Source organism: Astatotilapia calliptera, chromosome 11 (assembly GCF_900246225.1).
Source record: "Astatotilapia calliptera chromosome 11, fAstCal1.2, whole genome shotgun sequence".
Lineage (NCBI taxonomy): Eukaryota > Metazoa > Chordata > Actinopteri > Cichliformes > Cichlidae > Astatotilapia > Astatotilapia calliptera.
Window position 1 is genome coordinate 30,599,357 of NC_039312.1, and position 20,651 is coordinate 30,620,007.

Below are 20,651 nucleotides of genomic sequence, written 5' to 3' on the forward strand. Positions count from 1 at the left end.
AACAAACAAATGGGCTGTTTGAGGCATCTTGTTTTGGGTCTTTCTGGTTTGATGCAGTTATATGCACGATAAAAAGAAACCTGACATTCTGTATTTAGCTAAGATTTCAGTTTACAAAAAGGAAAATACGAAATACTTGGCTGTCAAGTCTTGCTGTAAACACAGGTCTGTGTGCGACCATTTCTGTAACACCCACTTCACACATTGATTGGTCAAGTGTGGGAGGTGGAAAAACAAGCTGGATTTGAGCTTTTCTTTTTCTTGTAGTTTGTTTTGTAATTCCTTTCAGGACAGAGCGTCTGTAACTGTGTGCCTTTTTCACCATATTTGGCTCTTTTCTGTGAAGGCTGGCTCCTCACCCCACTTTCAAAGGTGACTGAGGGTACACATCAGTTTAAATATTGATGTTTAACCACAGTTTATCTCTTCCAGTTTTGGTCTTTGTTTTTCCACCTTGTACTTCATACACAACGTTCACATTTTGGACAGAGAAGAAATATGGTTTGAAAGACGAGTGAAAGAAGCCATCTATGTCCACTGTGAACGGCCATCTTTGAACAGAGGCGGTGGTTTACGGCACCAACTGTCTGCCATCTATAATCCAGTTTTGAGATCCCTGCTCAGACCCCTTAATGTCCACTCACATCCTGGGCCTGTTGACCTCAGGAAATCACATGATAGGGTGGGGCTAGACTTCACAATGGGTTCACTTGAAACCCTGGTTGATTGTGATCTTCAGACCTTGGCTTGTGTGTGGTAGAGGATCAATAGGGGGTCCATGACCCTCTCGGGGGACACTCCCATAGGGCTTAAAATCTGGGACTCTTTACCAATTGCTCTTAGAGCTGAAGAAGCTTCTTGGATGAGAGATGAAACGTCTTCAAGAAATCTGAAGAAGTCTAGACACTTTTCTTTCCAAGGTCCTTAGACTGTTTTGCTAAAGATTAATTTTAGCTGTTAGTACAATGGTATTTTCAACCAGAGAAAATATTACTTGATGCCACAGAATTGTCGCAACTTTATAAATAACAATAGAAATTTCCTTAGCCCAACCTCATTGATTTTCCAGTGGATTCCCCTATCTTTTAAGAAACTTCCTTTTGATTTGCTGCTGCATGTAAATAGAAAGTAGTGGTCCTTCTATGCTCGCAGTCGGAGCTTGTTGCCTGAGATGAAAAAAGTAAAAGTACATTTTTGTATAAATTTTGTATAAACATATCACAGGATAGATGGTTAAGTCCTGCAGGCATGTGTGACTTATTTGTGGTGTCAAATAATTACTAAAAACCATCTGGGAAATCTTCTAAAATGACAGATTGAGATTTATGCACTAAAGCTTACATGAGTTGGATGACAAAGGGCTTTATGATTCCCATACATCATAACGGACCCTTATAGTCCTTCATGGTTCAGCTGATATGCCAGAACCTGCAGGGTTTTACTCTGAAGAGCTTGTGGCATGGGTGCTATCACTTTCTCTTGGCCTCATCTGCATCTAGGAAAGAAATCACACACGATTATATTCTGCCACAGTGCAGAAGATTAGTTTGTGGAACAAAAGTGAACAAAGGCTAAGTTGGAAAAATGGTAACATAGGACTGAAATTACACGGAACGTCTAGGTGGATTCAGATTAATGTTCTCGCATGTATAGGGTGTTTTACTATGTGTACCTGAAAAATGGAAAGAATTATACGCTGACGTAAACTGTAAATGCATTAATTGTTCTGTGAAAGCAGAAGTTTATTGCTAAAACGTAGTGGGCCAACGAAATGTGAAACTTAAGTCGATGAAGTTGACCTTATTTATTTTTCAGACGCTTCCAGTTTGCTATTTCAACCTTTACTTCATTAGATGGTTCTTCCGATAGCCACTTTTTTCAAGGGCACGGCAAACTTTGAGCTAAGACGTTAAGTATGCCTTAAATTGGAGCGCTGTGTGTCTGCAGTTATTTTTACTCCTGGCACACATGGATCTTCAGATTGCTCTGAGAGGCCTGTTGGCTTTGGCCTTCTCAGAAAATGAGCTCACTTTTCTGCAGTATTTTCAAGGCACACTGGAGAAGGAGGTCGAGTAAGATTGCGTCCCCCTCGCCTCCTTTTCAAACTTTTCAAAAGAAGGGAAAGTGTAAGGTATCTGTCAGGTTAAGACTCTAGGACATGCACATGAAAAATCTCTAGAGCTGCTCATTTGTAGTGTGACATCTATTGAAAGCAGAAGAACTCAGGGCTGAAAAGACAAAAGGGAGGACACTTTATCCAGTCCCCAGCAAGAGCCTTTGTACCAGGAGAAAATGCTAAAGGTTAAATTACCACAAAACCAAGAGCATATTTCTGCTGTAATTTCTCTCTGCAGTTCCATGGTCCCAGATATAAAAGACTCCCCTCTCTTTTATAGCTTGATAAAATATTACCCTGCTATAATCTCAGGTAGCCTGAATTTGTCTTTGTAGTAGAGAAAACCTCATCGCCTCAATCCAAACTTGCATGTGATCTTCAGAAACGGAGCCAGCAAAGCACAAATAAAATATTCATTGGTAAAATTAACTCTAATGAGTTTAGGGAGGGAAATGACACAGAGTAACAAGGACATAAAAACACTAGAACATTAGTCTAATTGCTCTAATCAGCATAGTTTCCAGCAACAGACAGCAAAAAATCTCATATAAACCCATTGCACTTTACCTGCTTTGACCCAAACAGCAAGCAGACACAGTTAGTGAAGAATTTAGCAGCTAAATATGGAAGTATTTTCCTTGGAGTTGATATTGTTATTCAGTGCTGTTTAATGTTGGTTCGTATCTGCTGGATGTGTTCTTAAGCAACTCTTTGCTATAACCCAAGGTCTTTTTTGCCTAATTAAAGCTAAACTTTTTATTTTTTAAACTGAAATAATAAAAACTAAGTAAAACAGTACTGTGTTCTTAAGATAGCTAATTAAAATTAAATGTATGTATAGACAATGACTTGAGTTTTAGTCTCGGTCAATTTAGTCAAAACAAGAAAACCATCCTGAGGAGGCTTTAGTGATTATCTTTATTGCAACTGTGACCTTTACATTACTGTGAGTCGGTCATTTTTAATGTAATCCATGTTTTCAGACACTTAAATTGTGCCGCTGAAAACTACACTACATGGACAAAATTACAGCACCTATTAATCTCTGAATTCAGGTCTTTTCAGTCCCATTGCTGCAGGTGTATACATTCAGTGACCTAGCCATGCAGTCTGGAGGAACAGTAACTGCATGTGTATATAAAACCTGCAGATAGTCAGATTAACAGTATTTTGTCTCTATCTGCCATTCTGCAATTCATCTCATGTAAACAATAACGTGGCGCACAGCGTGACGTGAAAAAAGGCACATACCTTTGACGTTGCGTGATGAACTCTGTATTCCTCGTCCACACGTAAACGCAAAAAATGAGTTTTAAAAAATCTCAGTTTTCAGTGATTCGAAACGCCGTTTACGTGTGGACGAAAGACCCAAACAGCTGCGTTTTTAAAAATACCCATGTAGGTGTGGGCGTATTGTAAGAGTTAGTAATGTATTTTATTACTACCTCTAATTTATTGCAGTTTACTTGTATCTGCTTAATTGTTTACTAAATGGTTGAGATGTGAAATAAACCACAATGGAGTTTGAAAGGTGAGGGGGCGCGAACATTTTTATTGTAAAACCAAGGGGGGCCTAGCAAAAAAAGTTTGGGAACCACTGGTCTACAGAGTTCATGAAATCTGAGTGTGGTACTGTAATATATTGTGTAAGTGAAGTGACAGACCACATAGAGTTACAGAGTGACTGAGTGCTGAAGCATACAGGGAATAAAAGACTTTGGTAACACTGTAATTGCAGAGATCCTATCCTACACTGGTATTAACATCAGCATAAAACTGTGTGCAGGGACCTTCAAGGCATGGGTTTCCATTGTCAAGCAGCTTCTGTAGGCGTAATGTGTAGATGGCCAATGCTTTTTTCCATGTAGCGTATACTCCAACCTAAACTAAAACTCACGCTGTAACATATAAGAGTAAAACTAAAGCTAAAGTCTTTCAAAACAATGAAAACTAAACTGAAAGAGGGATAATCTCTCTGGAAGCTAAGTTGAATTGCAAACAAAAAATCCCTAAACTATAAAACTCAAACCAAAAAACCCGATTCACTAGGTTACTTTTAAGATCCACCAGTCTTTGAAGTCCTTACACTGCAGTGTAAAAAAGATACAGTTGTGAGACGTACAATTTTGGTCATTCCTTTAACAATTTATTTATTGTTATAGGAATTTCTTTCAGGCGAAAACCTCAGAGCCTGCTAACCTTTTAACCTCGACAAAATAACCAAAAAAAGCTCCTCTAAAACCTCTGTACACCACATCTTCAGCAGCAAATAAAACATTTCACATCTCCCACAACAATGTGGGAAAATGTCTTATGAACCTGATGAAACCAGTGTTGCACATTTTAAATCTTATTTCAGAAAGATAAGAGGGTTACAATTCCAAGAGCGCATTAGCCAAAGAAAACAACGTCCTGTGAAGCATCCGTTGAAAAATGTGGTGACGGCAGCTTTGTTTTATGAAACCTTTACTGTGTAAACATTGTCACAGTATGGAGAGTGAAATAAAAGGCTCCAGATATGGAAATCTTTTCAGCTGAACGTCTAACCTGTGTTGCACAAAGCCAACTTATCTGAGGAGCGCCCAGAGGAAAGAAGTACCTTATTTAGCAATTTGCACATCATACCAGCAGTACATAATAAATTAGATTGTACCTGAAGTCTTTTAGTAATAAAAATGTAAGATAATTCTTAAACACAGGTGCACTAAGTTAACTAAAATCTTTCAAACCAATAAAAAGAGTCAACGCAAGAAGTATCTATAAGAACTGTTTCACATTTGGTGCTTCTGCTTAGCGTAGAAATCGTAGAAGTCATCATTTAGTTCGCTAGTTTAAGAATTTGGTGCACAATGAACTTTCTCAACAACTACATGTAAAATCTCTAGGAAATTTGGGTTGGAAATGAAATGTCTCCAGGGGGTTGTTTATTATGATTTTGGTAATTGGTATAATCAAGTTTAGGTTCCCCATAGGCCATGGACAAGCATCTCAAGGTATAATGACCACATGTCCACAAATACTGGGAACAATAGTAGAAGCCAAAAATCAAATTTTCTGGCTGATGTGAAATTTACTGAGTTAATTAATTCTTCACGTTCCTCAGAGGATAAACAGTTTGGATGTGTTTTTGATGTCCCAAGACAAGATATTTCTCTCTGGCAGCACATATGATTTAAAACTCCAAACAATACAACAAGTGATTGATTAAGCCACTCAGTGGTTGCTCTTCAAGCTTTTTGTTTTGATTTAGGCAACATTTGTTTTACTGTAGGTGTTGAAGATTGGATCAATGAAGAAAAGTAATGCTGTTTGCTTTCTGCATGGGCTGCTTTTCACAAAGACTGCTTGAAAATGGCTCTTGTCTGGTATAATTCTGATATTAGCTGGCATGGTGAAAACGGTTTTGGCAGTCACTGTCTGAGATTTCACAACAAAGGCATGAATCTAATATTTTTAGCCCCTCTACTATAGATTATGTCTAAAAGATGGATGTAGCCATGATGACTTCATCAAAGGACTGGATAAGTGTGTGTTTTAACAATGCCGTGGGTTTTTTTTTTTTTAAGGTAGAGATGACCATATTTGGCTGCTGGCAGTACCTGCTAATTGGTGCAAGATTCGAGCACATACTATTTGGATGCTCTCTACTTCAAAGCGCACTATATTAATTCAATTAAGAAAGCTTCCAAAGGCCCCAGCACCACAAACACAGGCTGAGAGTTGTGGGTATGACTGTTAATCAAAGTGGTCCACACCCTTATCTAACAAAAATAGAGACCTTAACAACATTCAGACTGGTGAGTTATAATTTACTCACTGAAATATTCTTAATGAAATGTTATGAAGTAGGAAACTACCCATACCTACCTGTAAACCTGCTTATTTCTGCTCTAAAGTTGGGCATTTTAACCTGGTAGTTTATGGGAACTAAGTCAGGCAGCCTCAAGTGTCCAGCTGGAGGAATTGCAGTTTTTGACATTTATGTGTTGGATTCATTTTTCAACCCTGAGGTTTCTGCTTGTCCTTTACTGGCTCTTTAAATATGAGTAATCGTCCTGTTACTCAACTCAGATTGTGGTAAAAGGAGGATTACAAAACAGAACATTTTCAAACTTTTGTAAAAATCTGTTAGTAAGAACATATTTTATGTGAAGCAGAGCATACACTGTGGTGGTACCTTCATTCCGCTGAGTTTGATGGAAATACACTGGTGTCAGCGACCGTCCACAGCATCTGCTCTCTCTTGTGTCCCCTCTGCAGTGCAGTGAGTCAGACTTCGAGTTTGGCACAGAGTGTCTCCATCTGGCTCTGCAGTACTGTGGCACCAATGCCAAGCTCATTGAGGGTCCGCCAACACTGTGGAAGGTGAGCTCGCCAGGGGCCTGCTTTGGGTTTGGGATCGAGGATTTTGTGACATTTTGGCTAGCACAACTGCACGCCACTGATTTATCAAATGAGTAAAGATAAATCATGAATTGAAAGTTTGTGGGTGCTGGCAAAAAAGGAAACACACATAAATTGACTGTGACATCCAGGATAAGCATATAGAAATTAGGCTAACTACTGTATTAACGTTTTCTTCTCAGTTTTCTGTGTGATCCATTCTTAATGACGTGTGTTTTTTTAGTTAGACGTAATGTTAACTTGATATGAAGGCAATTTGGTTTTACATGCTGAAGGCTCTGCTCCATTATAACAGGTTGAATTTACTTTGCGGTGCTCAAAGCAGCACAACAGTGACCCACTGAGTCAGAGTTACGATGGATCGCTAACCCTTTTTTTAGCAGGTAGTTTGAATATTTATGGAGTCAAAAACTAAATCAAGAATCGTACATGTGTTATGAAACTGTGAGATAATGCATTACAAAACAGAGTGTAGTCTCAGATGATATTGTTTTTGCACAAGGGATACATTTGTGGTGTTGTTTGAGCACCTCAGTTTTACTTTCAAAGTAGGAACATATTCTATGGCAAACTAACAGAAGTGCTATCTTCTTCAGTCAAATAAATTTTCTAAATACTTAAAATGCTGCTTATTCCACTGGAAGTTACAGAGTTACTATCATATTGTCTCATTTGAATAATCTTTAGAGATGTGAAAGTGCATCATGACATAAAAACTGGAGGAAAGTCCAAATCTGAGGTCCAAATCATTGATTGAAGCTAAACGGGTTGTTGTTGTTTTTGGAAAAACACATGTATGGCTTGTTTTGTATTTGATGAACACATTAATTTTACTCAGAGAATATTTCTAATAATCTGAGAAAACCTTTAAAAAGCAACATAATCAGCTCAATTGTCAGTGTAGCTCACAGATAAGATTCCAGCGAGTTTCTGGGAGCAGATATCTGAAAATCTCTGCACATAAAACTGAAACAATGTGCACAGATCTCCATAAATAAAACGTTCCTTTCTCTCATTTGGGTAAACTGACTGGATAAACCCAAGTTATTTTGTCCTCCAGGTGACCTACAAACGGGATTTGGCTGCCGCAGAGTCCATTATCAAAGGTGAGTTTCTTTTGTGGATATGCTTTCATAGAACTTCCTGTATGTACAGTACAAAGTACAATAGTTTTTCATCCTCTTACTTATATAAAATGTGTATGCTGACAGGTAGACATGAATGGTTGATTCCACTAGGTCTTCTCACACAGGTTAAATGGTCAGAAATAAGCAGTGTAGGAGTGTCTACATTCTTTTTGTGTGGTCTGGAGTTGTGAATAGGTGACATTGAATTAAAATAGGCTATTGTTTTCAAAGGAAGAAATTCTTTGTAGTATTGTTTAGCCTGGGATGAACACTATGGATTTACACAGTCAGTGAGTACTATAGAAAGCAAGTCAGGACAAGGGAGACTATCATAATCAGAGAAATGGAAATAAACACAGCACTATATTTCACCCCGCCAGCACCTGGACCAACAAGTACCTGTTTGATGATGACATAAGTGATTATTCTCAGAGCCTCTGAAGTGAATGAATTCATTGTTTGATTTTTAGAAAGGACGTGGAAAAAAGTTCTCATATCTGTCAGTACAAGAAACTGACGAGAGCTTCAATTTGTGTTTGCATTTCTGTGTGATTGCATAGAGCCACCACAGAGTGTGTGTGTGTTTGTTTGAACATTTATGGCTACTCTACAGAAGGCTTTCAAATAACAACAATATATTTAGTCTTACTTTTTTTTTGCTGCAGCAGTAGTGTGCAATGGGATGAATGTCACAGTGAAATTGTGTTATTTCTATCTATGGACTTTTAATTTTGATTTGTAGTCCTCCTTTGAATCCTCAAAGGGCCCACAACACAGTAGGTGACGCTGTTTGCCATCACTAAAATTAAGATAAAAGTCAAATTGAGGTAGTCATGTTGGACTTGCTGCTGTTCAGTATTTGTTAGCTTTAACTTTAACGAATTCAGGAAAAATAATAAAACTTCACAAATACTTTTTTCTATAAATTAATTGTCATAACTATGAAAAGTAGGAATCAGGCTTTGTCTACAGTGCTATTTTTATAGCTATTTTTAGCATTTTGAGCGTGCAATGTAAGTAATATGTTGTTTGCCCCGGGCTGGCAGACCCTTGCGAATAAGGGAGCACTGCATATTACTACCAAACATAAAGTGTCACCTGAAGAAGCGCAGTATTGTGTCAGCGTGTAATGTCATAATTAGCTATGTATTACATTTGGTGCTCGCCTCTCCTGATAAGCTTTTAAAGTAGAACAAGTTTGCAAGTGTATCTTTCATTTTCATACTGAGGAAAGAACTTTGACTTTGAGTAAGTTTATTTTCTTGTTTTGAAACTATGGCAAAGTGTATGGATCCTACCTTATTTTAGTGCAGTTTGATTCAGACAACTCAAGTAGAGGATTTCAGGTATCTTCTGCTTTTCTTTACAAATGAGGGAAGTAGATGAGAAATTGGTGCAATATCTGCAAAAGTGAGGGCTTGGTTTGTTGTAGTGAAGACTTGTTTGATTGTGAAACCTAAAGCTGTCGATTTGCTTGTCAGTCCACATTTCCCCACAGGAATGGCCAAAAGCTGGGGGCGAGTCTCTCTCTGACTGCCGCCTATTTGTAACTGCTGCTTATCCATGTCCAGTGGGTGATGGAGGGTAGCTGAGGGTCTGGGTGTCTATAAGCTACGTTTTCCCACACAAACTGACAACAAAGATGTAAATTTACAGAAATAACTCTCGAGAAAAAATGATCAGTGATGTATATTTTACTACACATCACTGATAACTGTACCGATTGTTTTTTTTGTAGCTACTATTAAGTCAATGCTGTTTTGATAATTTATATTCAATCTCAAATTCTAATTGTTTTCCAGGCAAGCCAGGTTGTGGTGCAGTCATGTTAATTTTTCAAGTGCACCTCTTGTAATGTGCCAAGATTGATTTATTTGTCGTTCAGAGTTTTGCCATTTTTTGTTTATGTGGAGGAGTTTTTAAAATCACACGTCTTCTCTTTCAGAGACTTTATCACGATCAGCATGCGTTATCACAGGTGGATTGGCAGAAGCTGTGAACCTGGCAGATGCTCTTCGGAAGGCTGTTGGAGCTCTGGATATGGTACGTACGGGGCAGTAACAGCTAATTCAAGTGTTGTTTGTGATGACAACAAAACTGTAGAGCCTCACCAGTTTACCATTATGTTTTCCTCTATCTCACCCGTATCCGTCTCCTGTCATATACCTCAAATCTCCCCATAAACTCTATGCGAGCTCCACTTGGGTGGCCCAGTGGTGAAACTTGCCATTTGTGGTCACACCTCTAATGGAGCCTGTCTGGGACTTCCACACCCTGCAACTTTCCTCCCCACAGCCCCAGCCTCCTCCTCTGACTCTGCACGCAGGAGAGCAGATGCCCCTTCTCCTTAACTTGTAGTCACTTTGTGGGCACATCAAATTCCCACGTTGCCTTCAGTCCATATAGCAAACATCCTTTATTTAGTTTGTAAAATTGTTCCTGATAGACAATGAGTAAAGTGTCCATGTGCAAAACAGAAAAGAGTGACAATCTGGGACATCTGACAGCACAGACCACATAGAGGCTCCAAATATGAATTACTCTCCTCTTACCTCAACAACCGTTGGGTTTTCTTAGAGGAAGCCACGTAACAGGTAACTCAAACAACCTGGATTTTGAAAAGAAGGCAAATAAACAAATGTGGTAAATTACTTTTAATCAAAATAAACTGTTCTTAGTATCCAGTTAGAGGGATATCCAGTAGGAAACAACTGTAATAAACCTACAGTCAACCATTTTAAACATTGTTGTACTAATAGGCATAGTTTGCAAATGAGCATAAAACAATTTTAGTTTGTTTATTGTACAAAACAATTCAATGAGTTCAGATGAATTTTTGAAGACTTTGACGGTGAACTCAACTTATTGCTTGTCTTCGCCAGCAGTGATATTCAGGGATAAAAAGTAAAAAGTTGATTAGCCTTACCTAACTGTTAAAAAAGCCAAATATTTCGAACTGTATCGTCGGTTATTCGCTGCTTTTTCTTGCCTATAAACAGTAACCTATTTATTATTAATTATTGGGATGTGTTGTCTGCATATAGCCACTGATGACTGTTATTGGTCTGTCGGCAGGTCTGACAGTAATGCAAATTATTTGTCAGCTTCACATTACTAATGAGAAACTGCTTCTCCACCAGTGAGATCTGGTGACTGTGGAGACCATTTGAGTACAGAGAACTTATTGTCATGTTCAAGAAACCAGTTGGAGACTTTTTGAGCTTTGTCCATTATTCTGCTGGAAGCAACCATCAGGAGATGGGTACACCTTGGTCATAAAGGGATGGACACGGACAGCGACGATGCTCAGCTGTGTCATTTAAGCAGTGCTCAGGTGGAACTAAGGGACACAAATTGTACTTAGAAAATATCCCTATGCCTGAGCTGTTGATCCAATTGAGGATAGATCCATGCTTTCATGCTGTTTACATCAAATTCTGACCCTACCACTAGAAATCAAGACTCATCAGAACAAGCAGAGTTTTTCCATTCTTCAATTATTAGAAGTTTTCTGCTCTTAGCTGACAGAAGTCCCACCTGGTGTGGTCTTCTGCTGCTTTAATCCAATTGCTTCACAAATGATATTTTGGATGCCTCGGTTGTAATGAGTGGTTATTTGAGTTACTGTTGCCTTCCCATTAGCTTGAAGTAGTCTGGTCATTCTCCTCTGACTTCTGGCCTCAATATTGTATTTTTATCCAGAGAAGTGGCTTTTTCTGACCATTTTCTCCAGAGATGGATCTGTAGGAAAATCTCAGTAGATCAACTGTTCCTCAGATACTCAGGGCAGCCGCTCTGATACCATCAACTATGCCAGACTCAAGCTCAATTTGAACTTTGGTGGGCCGATTTGACCATGTCCACATGTTTTATTGAACTAACTACACCGACTGGCTTCCATTTTATTGGATGACTAGATATGTCACCCAATAAAATTGAACAATTGAACAAACAATTGAACAGATATATCTAACAAAGTGGTCAGTTAAATAGCTGACTTATTTGATCCCAACAAACACCTTAAATTAACAATTGCAATGGACGACTGTTGATTTGAAAACAAATCATTGTTGCCTAATAAATTAGAAATGTAAATGTCTTCTTAGCAAGCAAGAGTTAATTAACTCAATTTAAAAATAGTCTACATTGTCTGCGTACCATACCTTGTCTTTTTTGTTAATATAGCACAAAATAGTGTTGCGGGAAAAATTGATGCAGCAAAGTAGGTTTCAATTCATTTATTTATTTAAAAGAGGCAATGCACTTTCACATATTCCAGTTTTGAGCATGAAACTGATCTGCGGTCATTAGTTTCTGCACACTTTAGAGCTGCTGCTAATTTTCAACCCTTGTCTCTTGTGGCTTTTACATTCCCAATACACAAACAAATTTACAACATTCAATTACATGAAACCAAAATACACTATGATTCCAAATCTACAAAGAATTTAGTATAAAATATATTTTGTTTAAAGCAAGAGAAAGATGGAAAAAAACGTATAATTTTAAAAAGTATGAATACTTGTAAAATATAATATGGTATTCTAGTTACATAACTATAGAGCAAAACGGGTGCTGAGGGCAAAAAAATGGCAGACGCGCAGTGAGATTTTAAGTACACAGTGTGAACGCTGATTGAACTGAAGAAGGCCAGGAGAAAGATGATTGGACTAGACTACAACAAATTTGTGACTTTCAAAAATGTATCACAATTAATTGCAATATTATCATAAACAGGCTACAGGTAATTGCCAGCTTTACCCCTTTCAGACACACACTGATATCAGACTGATATGGTTCACAATATCATTTTGTAGCAAAAAAATAACTGAAGTGAAATAAATGTATCTTATTGGATAAAACCGATATTGACAAGTAGAAATATATGTTTTTTCAATACTCGAATATCACAGAATGTTAAAAATCCCAATTATACTGTATCATGAGTGAAGTACTGTATTGGTATTACATCGCAGGGTTTGAGATGATTTCTATCTCTGCCACATAAGCAAATAATTATGGCTCTAACATTGTTTGAGTTGCAGCAGCTGGGAATGAAAAAAATAGTAGTTTTTTAGGATAAAATAATCCATGCGTGCTTTAAGCAGTTGAAGAAGAAGAGTTGACTCATCAGTTCTCTTACACTATGAATCGTGCGTATTTACATCAAATGTATTTTCATAGTGTTTATTATACACTGAAATTTCACATCCATCAGTTATTACACATCTATACATGTTTAGTAATGTTTTTCCTGTATTTTTTGATGTGGTATAGATATTCGCTGGGCATTACTGCAGACAATGGAGTGCAGTGGCACAGCAAGCTGCAAGTCATGATTCCATATTTGTCAGTGATCCAAACTGTTCATCCTCCTTTAAACTTGCTCCAAGTCCCTCCTTAGCTGGTGTCAGAACGAGCGGATCTTGCTGTCTGGTGCTGGAATGGGCCCCAGAGATGGATTTGGGGTCATGTTTTCTCCTCCTTGGATCGGCTGATTAGACCTATTCCAGTCTGTACTTAGGTGGCCGGTGAGGCTGTGTTTTTTTCCGGAACACGTGTTCGGAACCAGATACATCCTTTTCAGGGAGTATGTGAGGGAGGAAGAAAAATGGGGGAGATGAAAGGCAAGTGGAAGAAGCGGAAGATGAAGAATTAGCTTTGTCCCAGTGCCATTGCCTGAATCTAATACAGGGATAAGTGGGATATGTGTGTGCAGGTGGATGATTTGGCAGCATGTGTGCACAAGAGACAAAGACCGTGCAAGTAAAAATATGATTAGAGATTCTTTCAGCAGGATATTATCTAAGAGATCAATTTGATGCAGTTTAAAGGGCCGGTTCACCTCAAAATCACATTTACTGATTTTCCACTGGCCTGTGGTGCTATCTGTCTTTCTAGATTTGTTTTAAGTGTTAGTTGCCCAGTTTTACTGGCTGTAGAGATGTCCAAAACTGAGCATCTCTTAAATATAATGGAGCTCAGTGGTACCTTGTGGTAAACCTTGATGTGAGTAATCTCATGTGGAAACCAAAGAGTGAAGAATGAAGCGTGCACCTAACCATGACGAGAAGCTTGTGGTTGTGACAGTGTGATAGAATGTAAACACTTGCAGTGTACCCCACACCTGAGCCACAGTCTTATCTAGCTGTGGTGGCTGTAGGTAGTATGAAAAATAATTCTCCCATGAACTTGCTCATTGCAATGTTCAGATTTTTATGAGCCACGAGCTCTGAAAAGAGACATTGTTGCTGAGTTTTTCAAAATTAAATTCAGGAAAAGGATTGATATCTCTACAGATGCAAAACTGGGTAGCTCATACCAAAACAGTCTGCATACAATGTATATGTTTTATTGAGGGACACAGGACAATTATGTGCATTCAGTTATGGAGTGAAATATTCCTTTTTAAATTTCTAAAAAAATGTATAAAAGAAGATTCTCTCATGTTAACTCCTAAAAATACCGTACCACCACCAATGTGTGAATATGTTTAAAACCTTAATAGAAGCACTTGCTCTTAAATTCCCAGATATTGTTTTCCATACTAACATTTACCCACGTTTGTGACATTGGATTGGTGAACACTAGTGTGGTTATTTTGGCCAAACAATGTAGCGGTTTTGTCATTATAAATACTTAATACTGTCATTGACATGATATGCAGCGCACACATGCCTTTGTTTAACCTCTTAAGACCCAAACTCTTTCATGGCATGCATTTTTTTTTCTCTTTGCTATTTGGGCTGATTGGGACCTGATGAATGTAAAAGCAAAGAATTACTTTTTTTTTTTTTTTTTTTTTACCTGATTTTTGTTTCCGAGAAAAATTAGATCCACATATGAGGATGTTCGTTTTAAATTTTGATAGAACAGTGGTAGTATAACGTCCTCGTAAGTGGATATCAGGCCCTTGTAGAGCAAAATTTTGTATTTTGGTCTAGACAACCCAAAATGTGATGTCCACATATGTGGACACCAGGTCCTAGGAGGTTAACCTACTTTACTAAATATGAAACAAATATTTTTGTGTCTAGTATATCCAGTGTTTGTTTCCTTCAAGTGACCACATCTAAATACACTGAAAAAAGTTAACATTGTGATAAAAACCTTAACCTCTTCCAAGAAAATTACTCTGCATTGAACAGTGTCATTAAATACCCGACAATTGCTTTCTTGTTTTATTAAAAACACATTTTCAGTATTTGATTGGAGTAAAATCGAAACAAAGACTGACACAGACAAGTAGATGTTTTATGGGAGGAAAAAACACATTAAACTTTTTTTTTTCAAATCAAATTATCTCCTCTTTCTTCCCCCTGGTATCGTTTAATCTTGACACATGTTGTTATTTTAATATGCTGTGCACATCAAAGGGAATCCTCAGATCCATATCAGCTTAGTGAAGGTTTTTGATAATTACTTTCAACTCAAGAGAATTTGTCATTTAGACAGAAAACAAGTAGTATGATTGGACAGACAGTGTGCCAGCAAATGTGCTTTTTTTGGCTGTCAGCCACAGATAGTTTTAAATAATGGGTTCTAAGCTTTGCTTGCAATTTGCCAACAAGTTGTTTTTTTTAGACTAGATGATTGATCTTTGAATATATTTTAGGGCCAAAGTGTCTGGTAGCTTTAATAAACGTACCATATTCATACTGTCAGCAGTATTTGTAGCTTGCAGATGTTGTTAATGTTTCATCTTGATGCAAACACAAGCTTAAATATGTATATGTATATGTAAGTACCTGTGTCTGATATAATAATTACCTTTCATGCTGGAATCTGGACTTAAAGCACATAAACTTTGTTTAAGAAAAGAAAATGATAAGAGTATGCGATACAAGTCACTTTGGACATATGAGACAAATAATAAATAATGTATTATTCTTACACAAAAAATTATGTAAGAATTGGACATAAGTATCATAAAGACAGTAAAAATAACCAGTCAATAATGTTACAAAGTAAAAGCTTTGTAAAAGAATTCACATTGTAAGTCTGAGTACCTTGTTCTTTTTGTACCTTAGAGAAAAAAACCCAATTCAGGTATTAATTCAAGATGGAGTCCGTTTTATTCATAAAAGTTGGATTCCTCTTTTAAATCTTGGAACTGAGCAATTCTGTGGTCACCATCTTGTTGTTTAAAGGAATAGTGGTGAACCAGTGACAGGCTCATGGGCAGCCAAGGCTCACTGATGCATATCGGAAGTGAAGCATGTGGTCCGATCCAACAGACTAGATACTGTAGCTCAAATTGCGGAAATTGGTTCTGATAGAAAGGTGTCAGAATACACAGTGCATCTCAGCTAGTTGTGTATATATATATATGTATATATATATATATATATATATATATATATATATATATATATATACAGTGGGGCAAAAAAGTATTTAGTCAGCCACCGATTGTGCAAGTTCCCCCACTTAAAATGATGACAGAGGTCAGTAATTTGCACCAGAGGTACACTTCAACTGTGAGAGACAGAATGTGAAAAAAAACTCCATGAATTCACATGGTAGGATTTGTAAAGAATTTATTCGTAAATCAGGGTGGAAAATAAGTATTTGGTCACCTCAAACATGGAAAATCTCTGGCTCTCACAGACCTGTAACGTCTTCTGTAAGAAGCTTTTCTGTCCCCCACTCGTTACCTGTATGAATGGCACCTGTTTGAACTCATCATCTGTATAAAAGACACCTGTCCACAGCCTCAAACAGTCAGACTCCAAACTCCGCCATGGCCAAGACCAAAGAGCTTTCGAAGGACACCAGGAAAAGTATTGTAGACCTGCACCAGACTGGGAAGAGTGAATCTACAATAGGCAAGCAGCTTGGTGTGAAAAAATCAACTGTGGGAGCAATCATCAGAAAATGGAAGACATACAAGACCACTGATAATCTCCCTCGATCTGGGGCTCCACGCAAGATCTCATCCCGTGGGGTCAAAATGATCATGAGAACGGTGAGCAAAGATCCCAGAACCACACGGGGGGACCTGGTGAATGACCTGCAGAGAGCTGGGACCAAAGTAACAAAGGTCACCATCAGTAACACACTACAACGGCAGGGAATCAAATCCCACAGTGCCAGACGTGTTCCTTGCTGAAGCCAGTGCATGTCCAGGCCCGTCTGAAGTTTGCCAGAGAGCACATGGATGATACAGCAGAGGATTGGGAGAATGTCATGTGGTCAGATGAAACCAAAGTAGAACTTTTTGGTATAAACTCAACTCGTCGTGTTTGGAGGAAGAAGAATACTGAGTTGGATCCCAAGAACACCATACCTACTGTGAAGCATGGGGGTGGAAACATCATGCTATGGGGCTGTTTTTCTGCCAAGGGGACAGGACGACTGATCCGTGTTAAGGACAGAATGAATGGGGCCATGTATCGTGAGATTTTGAGCCAAAACCTCCTTCCATCAGTGAGAACTTTGAAGATGAAACGAGGCTGGGTCTTCCAACATGACAATGATCCAAAACACACCGCCCGGGCAACAAAGGAGTGGCTCCGTAAGAAGCATTTGAAAGTCCTGGAGTGGCCTAGCCAGTCTCCAGACCTCAACCCCATAGAAAATCTGTGGCAGGAGTTGAAAGTCCGTGTTGCTCGGCGACAGCCCCAAAACATCACTGCTCTCGAGAAGATCTGCATGGAGGAATGGGCCAAAATACCAGCTACTGTGTGTGCAAACCTGGTAAAGACCTATAGTAAACGTTTGACCTCTGTTATTGCCAACAAAGGTTATGTTACAAAGTATTGAGTTGTATTTTTGTTATTGACCAAATACTTATTTTCCACCCTGATTTACAAATAAATTCTTTACAAATCCTACCATGTGGATTCATGGATTTTTTTTTCACATTCTGTCTCTCACAGTTGAAGTGTACCTCTGGTGCAAATTACTGACCTCTGTCATCATTTTAGGTGGGGGAACTTGCACAATCGGTGGCTGACTAAATACTTTTTTGCCCCACTGTGTGTGTGTGTGCATATATATATATATATATATATATATATATATATATATATATATGTGTGTGTGTGTGTGTGTGTGTGTGTGTGTGTGTGTGTGTGTGTGTGTGTGTGTGTGTGTATGATATGCCTTATTATTTGTATAAAAATGAGAATAGTTTCTTAACACTTTTAAATTCCGTATTAACCGTATGTCTCCGGTTTGTTTAACTGGTCTTTTTGGTGTTTGGGGTTCTGTGGCTTCTTGGCTCTCTAGGCCTAAACTAAAATAAACACGTCTACTCTGCGATTTCATGGCCAACCTGTTTTAGATCATGTCAGATTTTTTTTTTTAGAACCCTGCAAATCGGCATGTCGGACCAAAAAGATTTGAAGCTGGGGGCAGTTATCTTTCAAGAACAATTAACCATTGAGCATATGGTTCCCATAACCATTTCACATTCTCATTTACTTTCAGTTACTTTAATGAGGAGAACAGTGACATCTCAATGCCAAACATAGATTTTGAATGTTTATTTCTGTGTTTATTTCCTGAATGTTTGACACTATAGTAACAGGTTATATTTTTAAGGGAAAACAACAAAAATGAATTCAAAATGGACATTGTGGGCTATCCAGTTGCCTCAATTTATTTGTGTGCCAGAGCCAAAATTAAAAGATCAGAACGTAAATGTCTCATTTCTCTAAGTAAAAAGGCTTTTACAGTTCTTGGCTGCATGTCGGCTTCAACTCAATTTGCAGCATAATGAAATTTAAGTTGGCTTACGTATGATTGCTGTTCCCGTTTTTTGCGTATGACAGAATTTTTCTGCCAGTTCAGAAGTATAAGAAGCCCAGAAATAGTTTCTTTTTTACCCTGTCTCATTTGTTCTAATAAGTTTCTGACTGCAGTTGATGGAAATAAGCCACTCAGTTATGTGATCTTTAGGCACAAATCTTTTCCTTTTTTTAATAACCTTTTTCTGTAATCATAGAATGATTCATGGCAGAAAAGCAGGTGGATGTACTCTCGCAACAGATGACTGAAATAGTGGCTGAAACAAAAACCAGAAGCCTCTTGACCTTTGAGTGTTGGAGTCGATCAGTCATTCTATATGAAATGCATTAGGACCTTGGCACTGGTGGACCTACCTTAAATCTTATCAGTCAAGCAAGATACATCAGCTGAATATTTAACATGAGGGTATCTCTCATTCACAGGAGTTGGACATCGTCCCAGATCTAATGGGAGACAACGCCAGGTGTCTGTTAAAGGAGTGGAACTTCATCCAAGTTTCTGTAAGTTCTTATTCTATTTTCTACAACTTCTCTGTGAAAGTAAAATATGCCGCTGTAAGTAGTCATGAATTTTTTTGTTTTTGTCTTTGGTCTTTAGGTCAGTCACTCATGCTTGTCTGAAGTGGAGGCGATACTTGTGGCTTTAGAGGCAGAAAATCGAGCTCTTCTCCACCCGGTGGTTGTTATTTGGGTGAGTTGAGATGTAGATCCTATAACCGTACATCTCACAGTTAGAGTGCTAATCCATGTCCATCATCTTAGTGTGGCATTTTTCTAGGTTCCTGGACTGGAAGACAAGTTATGGGGGGTGTAAAAACTGAGATGTAATGAAAAACCCAAGGAGAAATTAAAGCCTCTAAAATTTAATGAAAAATCATCCAAATGTTGTTGACACATTTGACTAAAACCACCCAAGTCAAAGGCTTCGGTGGTTTTAAAGGAAAATGTCAGTAACAATCATCCTCTAGAGCCCACGAGTGTTCATGCCAAATTTCAGGGCATGAACTTATTAACATATTTCAGTCAGGACCCAAGTGGTGCACTCACTGACAGATGCAGCCATCCTTACTGTGATTTCACATACAAATCTACTCTACGTCCCCCACAACTCTGTTTCCATTCCTTGCTGGGAACTCGTGTATTCTTGTTGTTGTCAGATTTGTAAACCATTAAAAGACAAAGAATGTATTGCTGGCAATTACAGGGACAGCACAGCAGCTCTTGCATGCAGTTATGTGGGGAAAACGCATCATTTTTTAAGTCATCATTGCCATTCTCAACTTTTTAACTCCTACAAACTGTGTACCTAAAAAACAAAATACAGTTCAGGAATCTAGTTAACAGAACCTGGAAAACCTGCTCTTGATTCTGTTATGTACAGTCCTGCCTTGAAAGCATCCACAGGAAGTATCCATAAGAAGTGTGCACACTGGCTTAGTTATTGCAATAGACATATAAAATAAATGGGCATAACTTAAAAAAATCCTAGTTGGTTTAACAAGTTATTTTTATTTTATCAATGTCAAGCATTATTTACACAGTCAATTCTGCTGCCTGTATGATTTTTTGCTTCACTGAAACTAGACAATAGTTTCCTTCTCCCATCTCTGCTGCCTCAGATGTTGTAAGCCAGCGAGGCATGAAGAAGGTCTAATGACATTTGGAACAACCATGATTCAGTAACTTTTAGAACCAACTTTAACAGCAACACCTAGAAGTAATCATTTTCTGACTGACTTTATCAGTCTCTCATATTATTTTGGAGGAATTTGTCCCACTTTTTTTTTTTTTTATTAATTCATGCACAGCTCTCTTAAGTTCCTATCACAGCATTTCAATCTGGATGAAGTCTGGACTTCAGTGTGATGGACTGAAATCAGCCATTGTGTTGTAGATTGCTGTTGTGCTTGGGATCACTGTACTGTTGGAATGCCAAACCTTAGCTTGGACAGATGGCCTCACGTTTGTTTGTTAAATAATTTGGTAAACAGAGTTTAAGGTCCCCAAGACGTGTTTGTGCTGATATGCTGACTTTTCTCCAAATGTGGCTTTGTGCATCATCTCCACTTTGGTCTTGTCTGTCCAAAGGACATTGTTCCAGAAATCTTGTGCTTTGTTTCGACGCAGCTTTGCAAACCTTAGTTGTGCTACCATGTTCTTTTCTGAGAAAAGAGGCTTAGCAACCCTTCCAAAAAAGGCATACTTGTTCGTACTTGTCTTTTTTTTCTAATTGTTCTGTCATGAACTTTA

The 20,651-nt window shown here is 38.2% G+C and overlaps 1 protein-coding gene across 4 annotated transcripts in view; it reads left to right on the plus strand.

The window, feature by feature from the left end:
- crppa (CDP-L-ribitol pyrophosphorylase A) overlaps positions 1-20,651 on the plus strand; it is a 60,187-nt gene that overhangs the window by 10,726 nt on the left and 28,810 nt on the right. For all 4 annotated transcript variants that reach the window (XM_026184233.1, XM_026184235.1, XM_026184234.1 and 1 more), the window contains exons 4-8: positions 6,377-6,481; positions 7,581-7,626; positions 9,593-9,690; positions 18,825-18,902; positions 19,000-19,092. In XM_026184233.1, the coding sequence (XP_026040018.1) occupies positions 6,377-6,481; positions 7,581-7,626; positions 9,593-9,690; positions 18,825-18,902; positions 19,000-19,092 (420 nt within the window). The remainder of the gene's footprint in view (positions 1-6,376; positions 6,482-7,580; positions 7,627-9,592; positions 9,691-18,824; positions 18,903-18,999; positions 19,093-20,651) is intronic.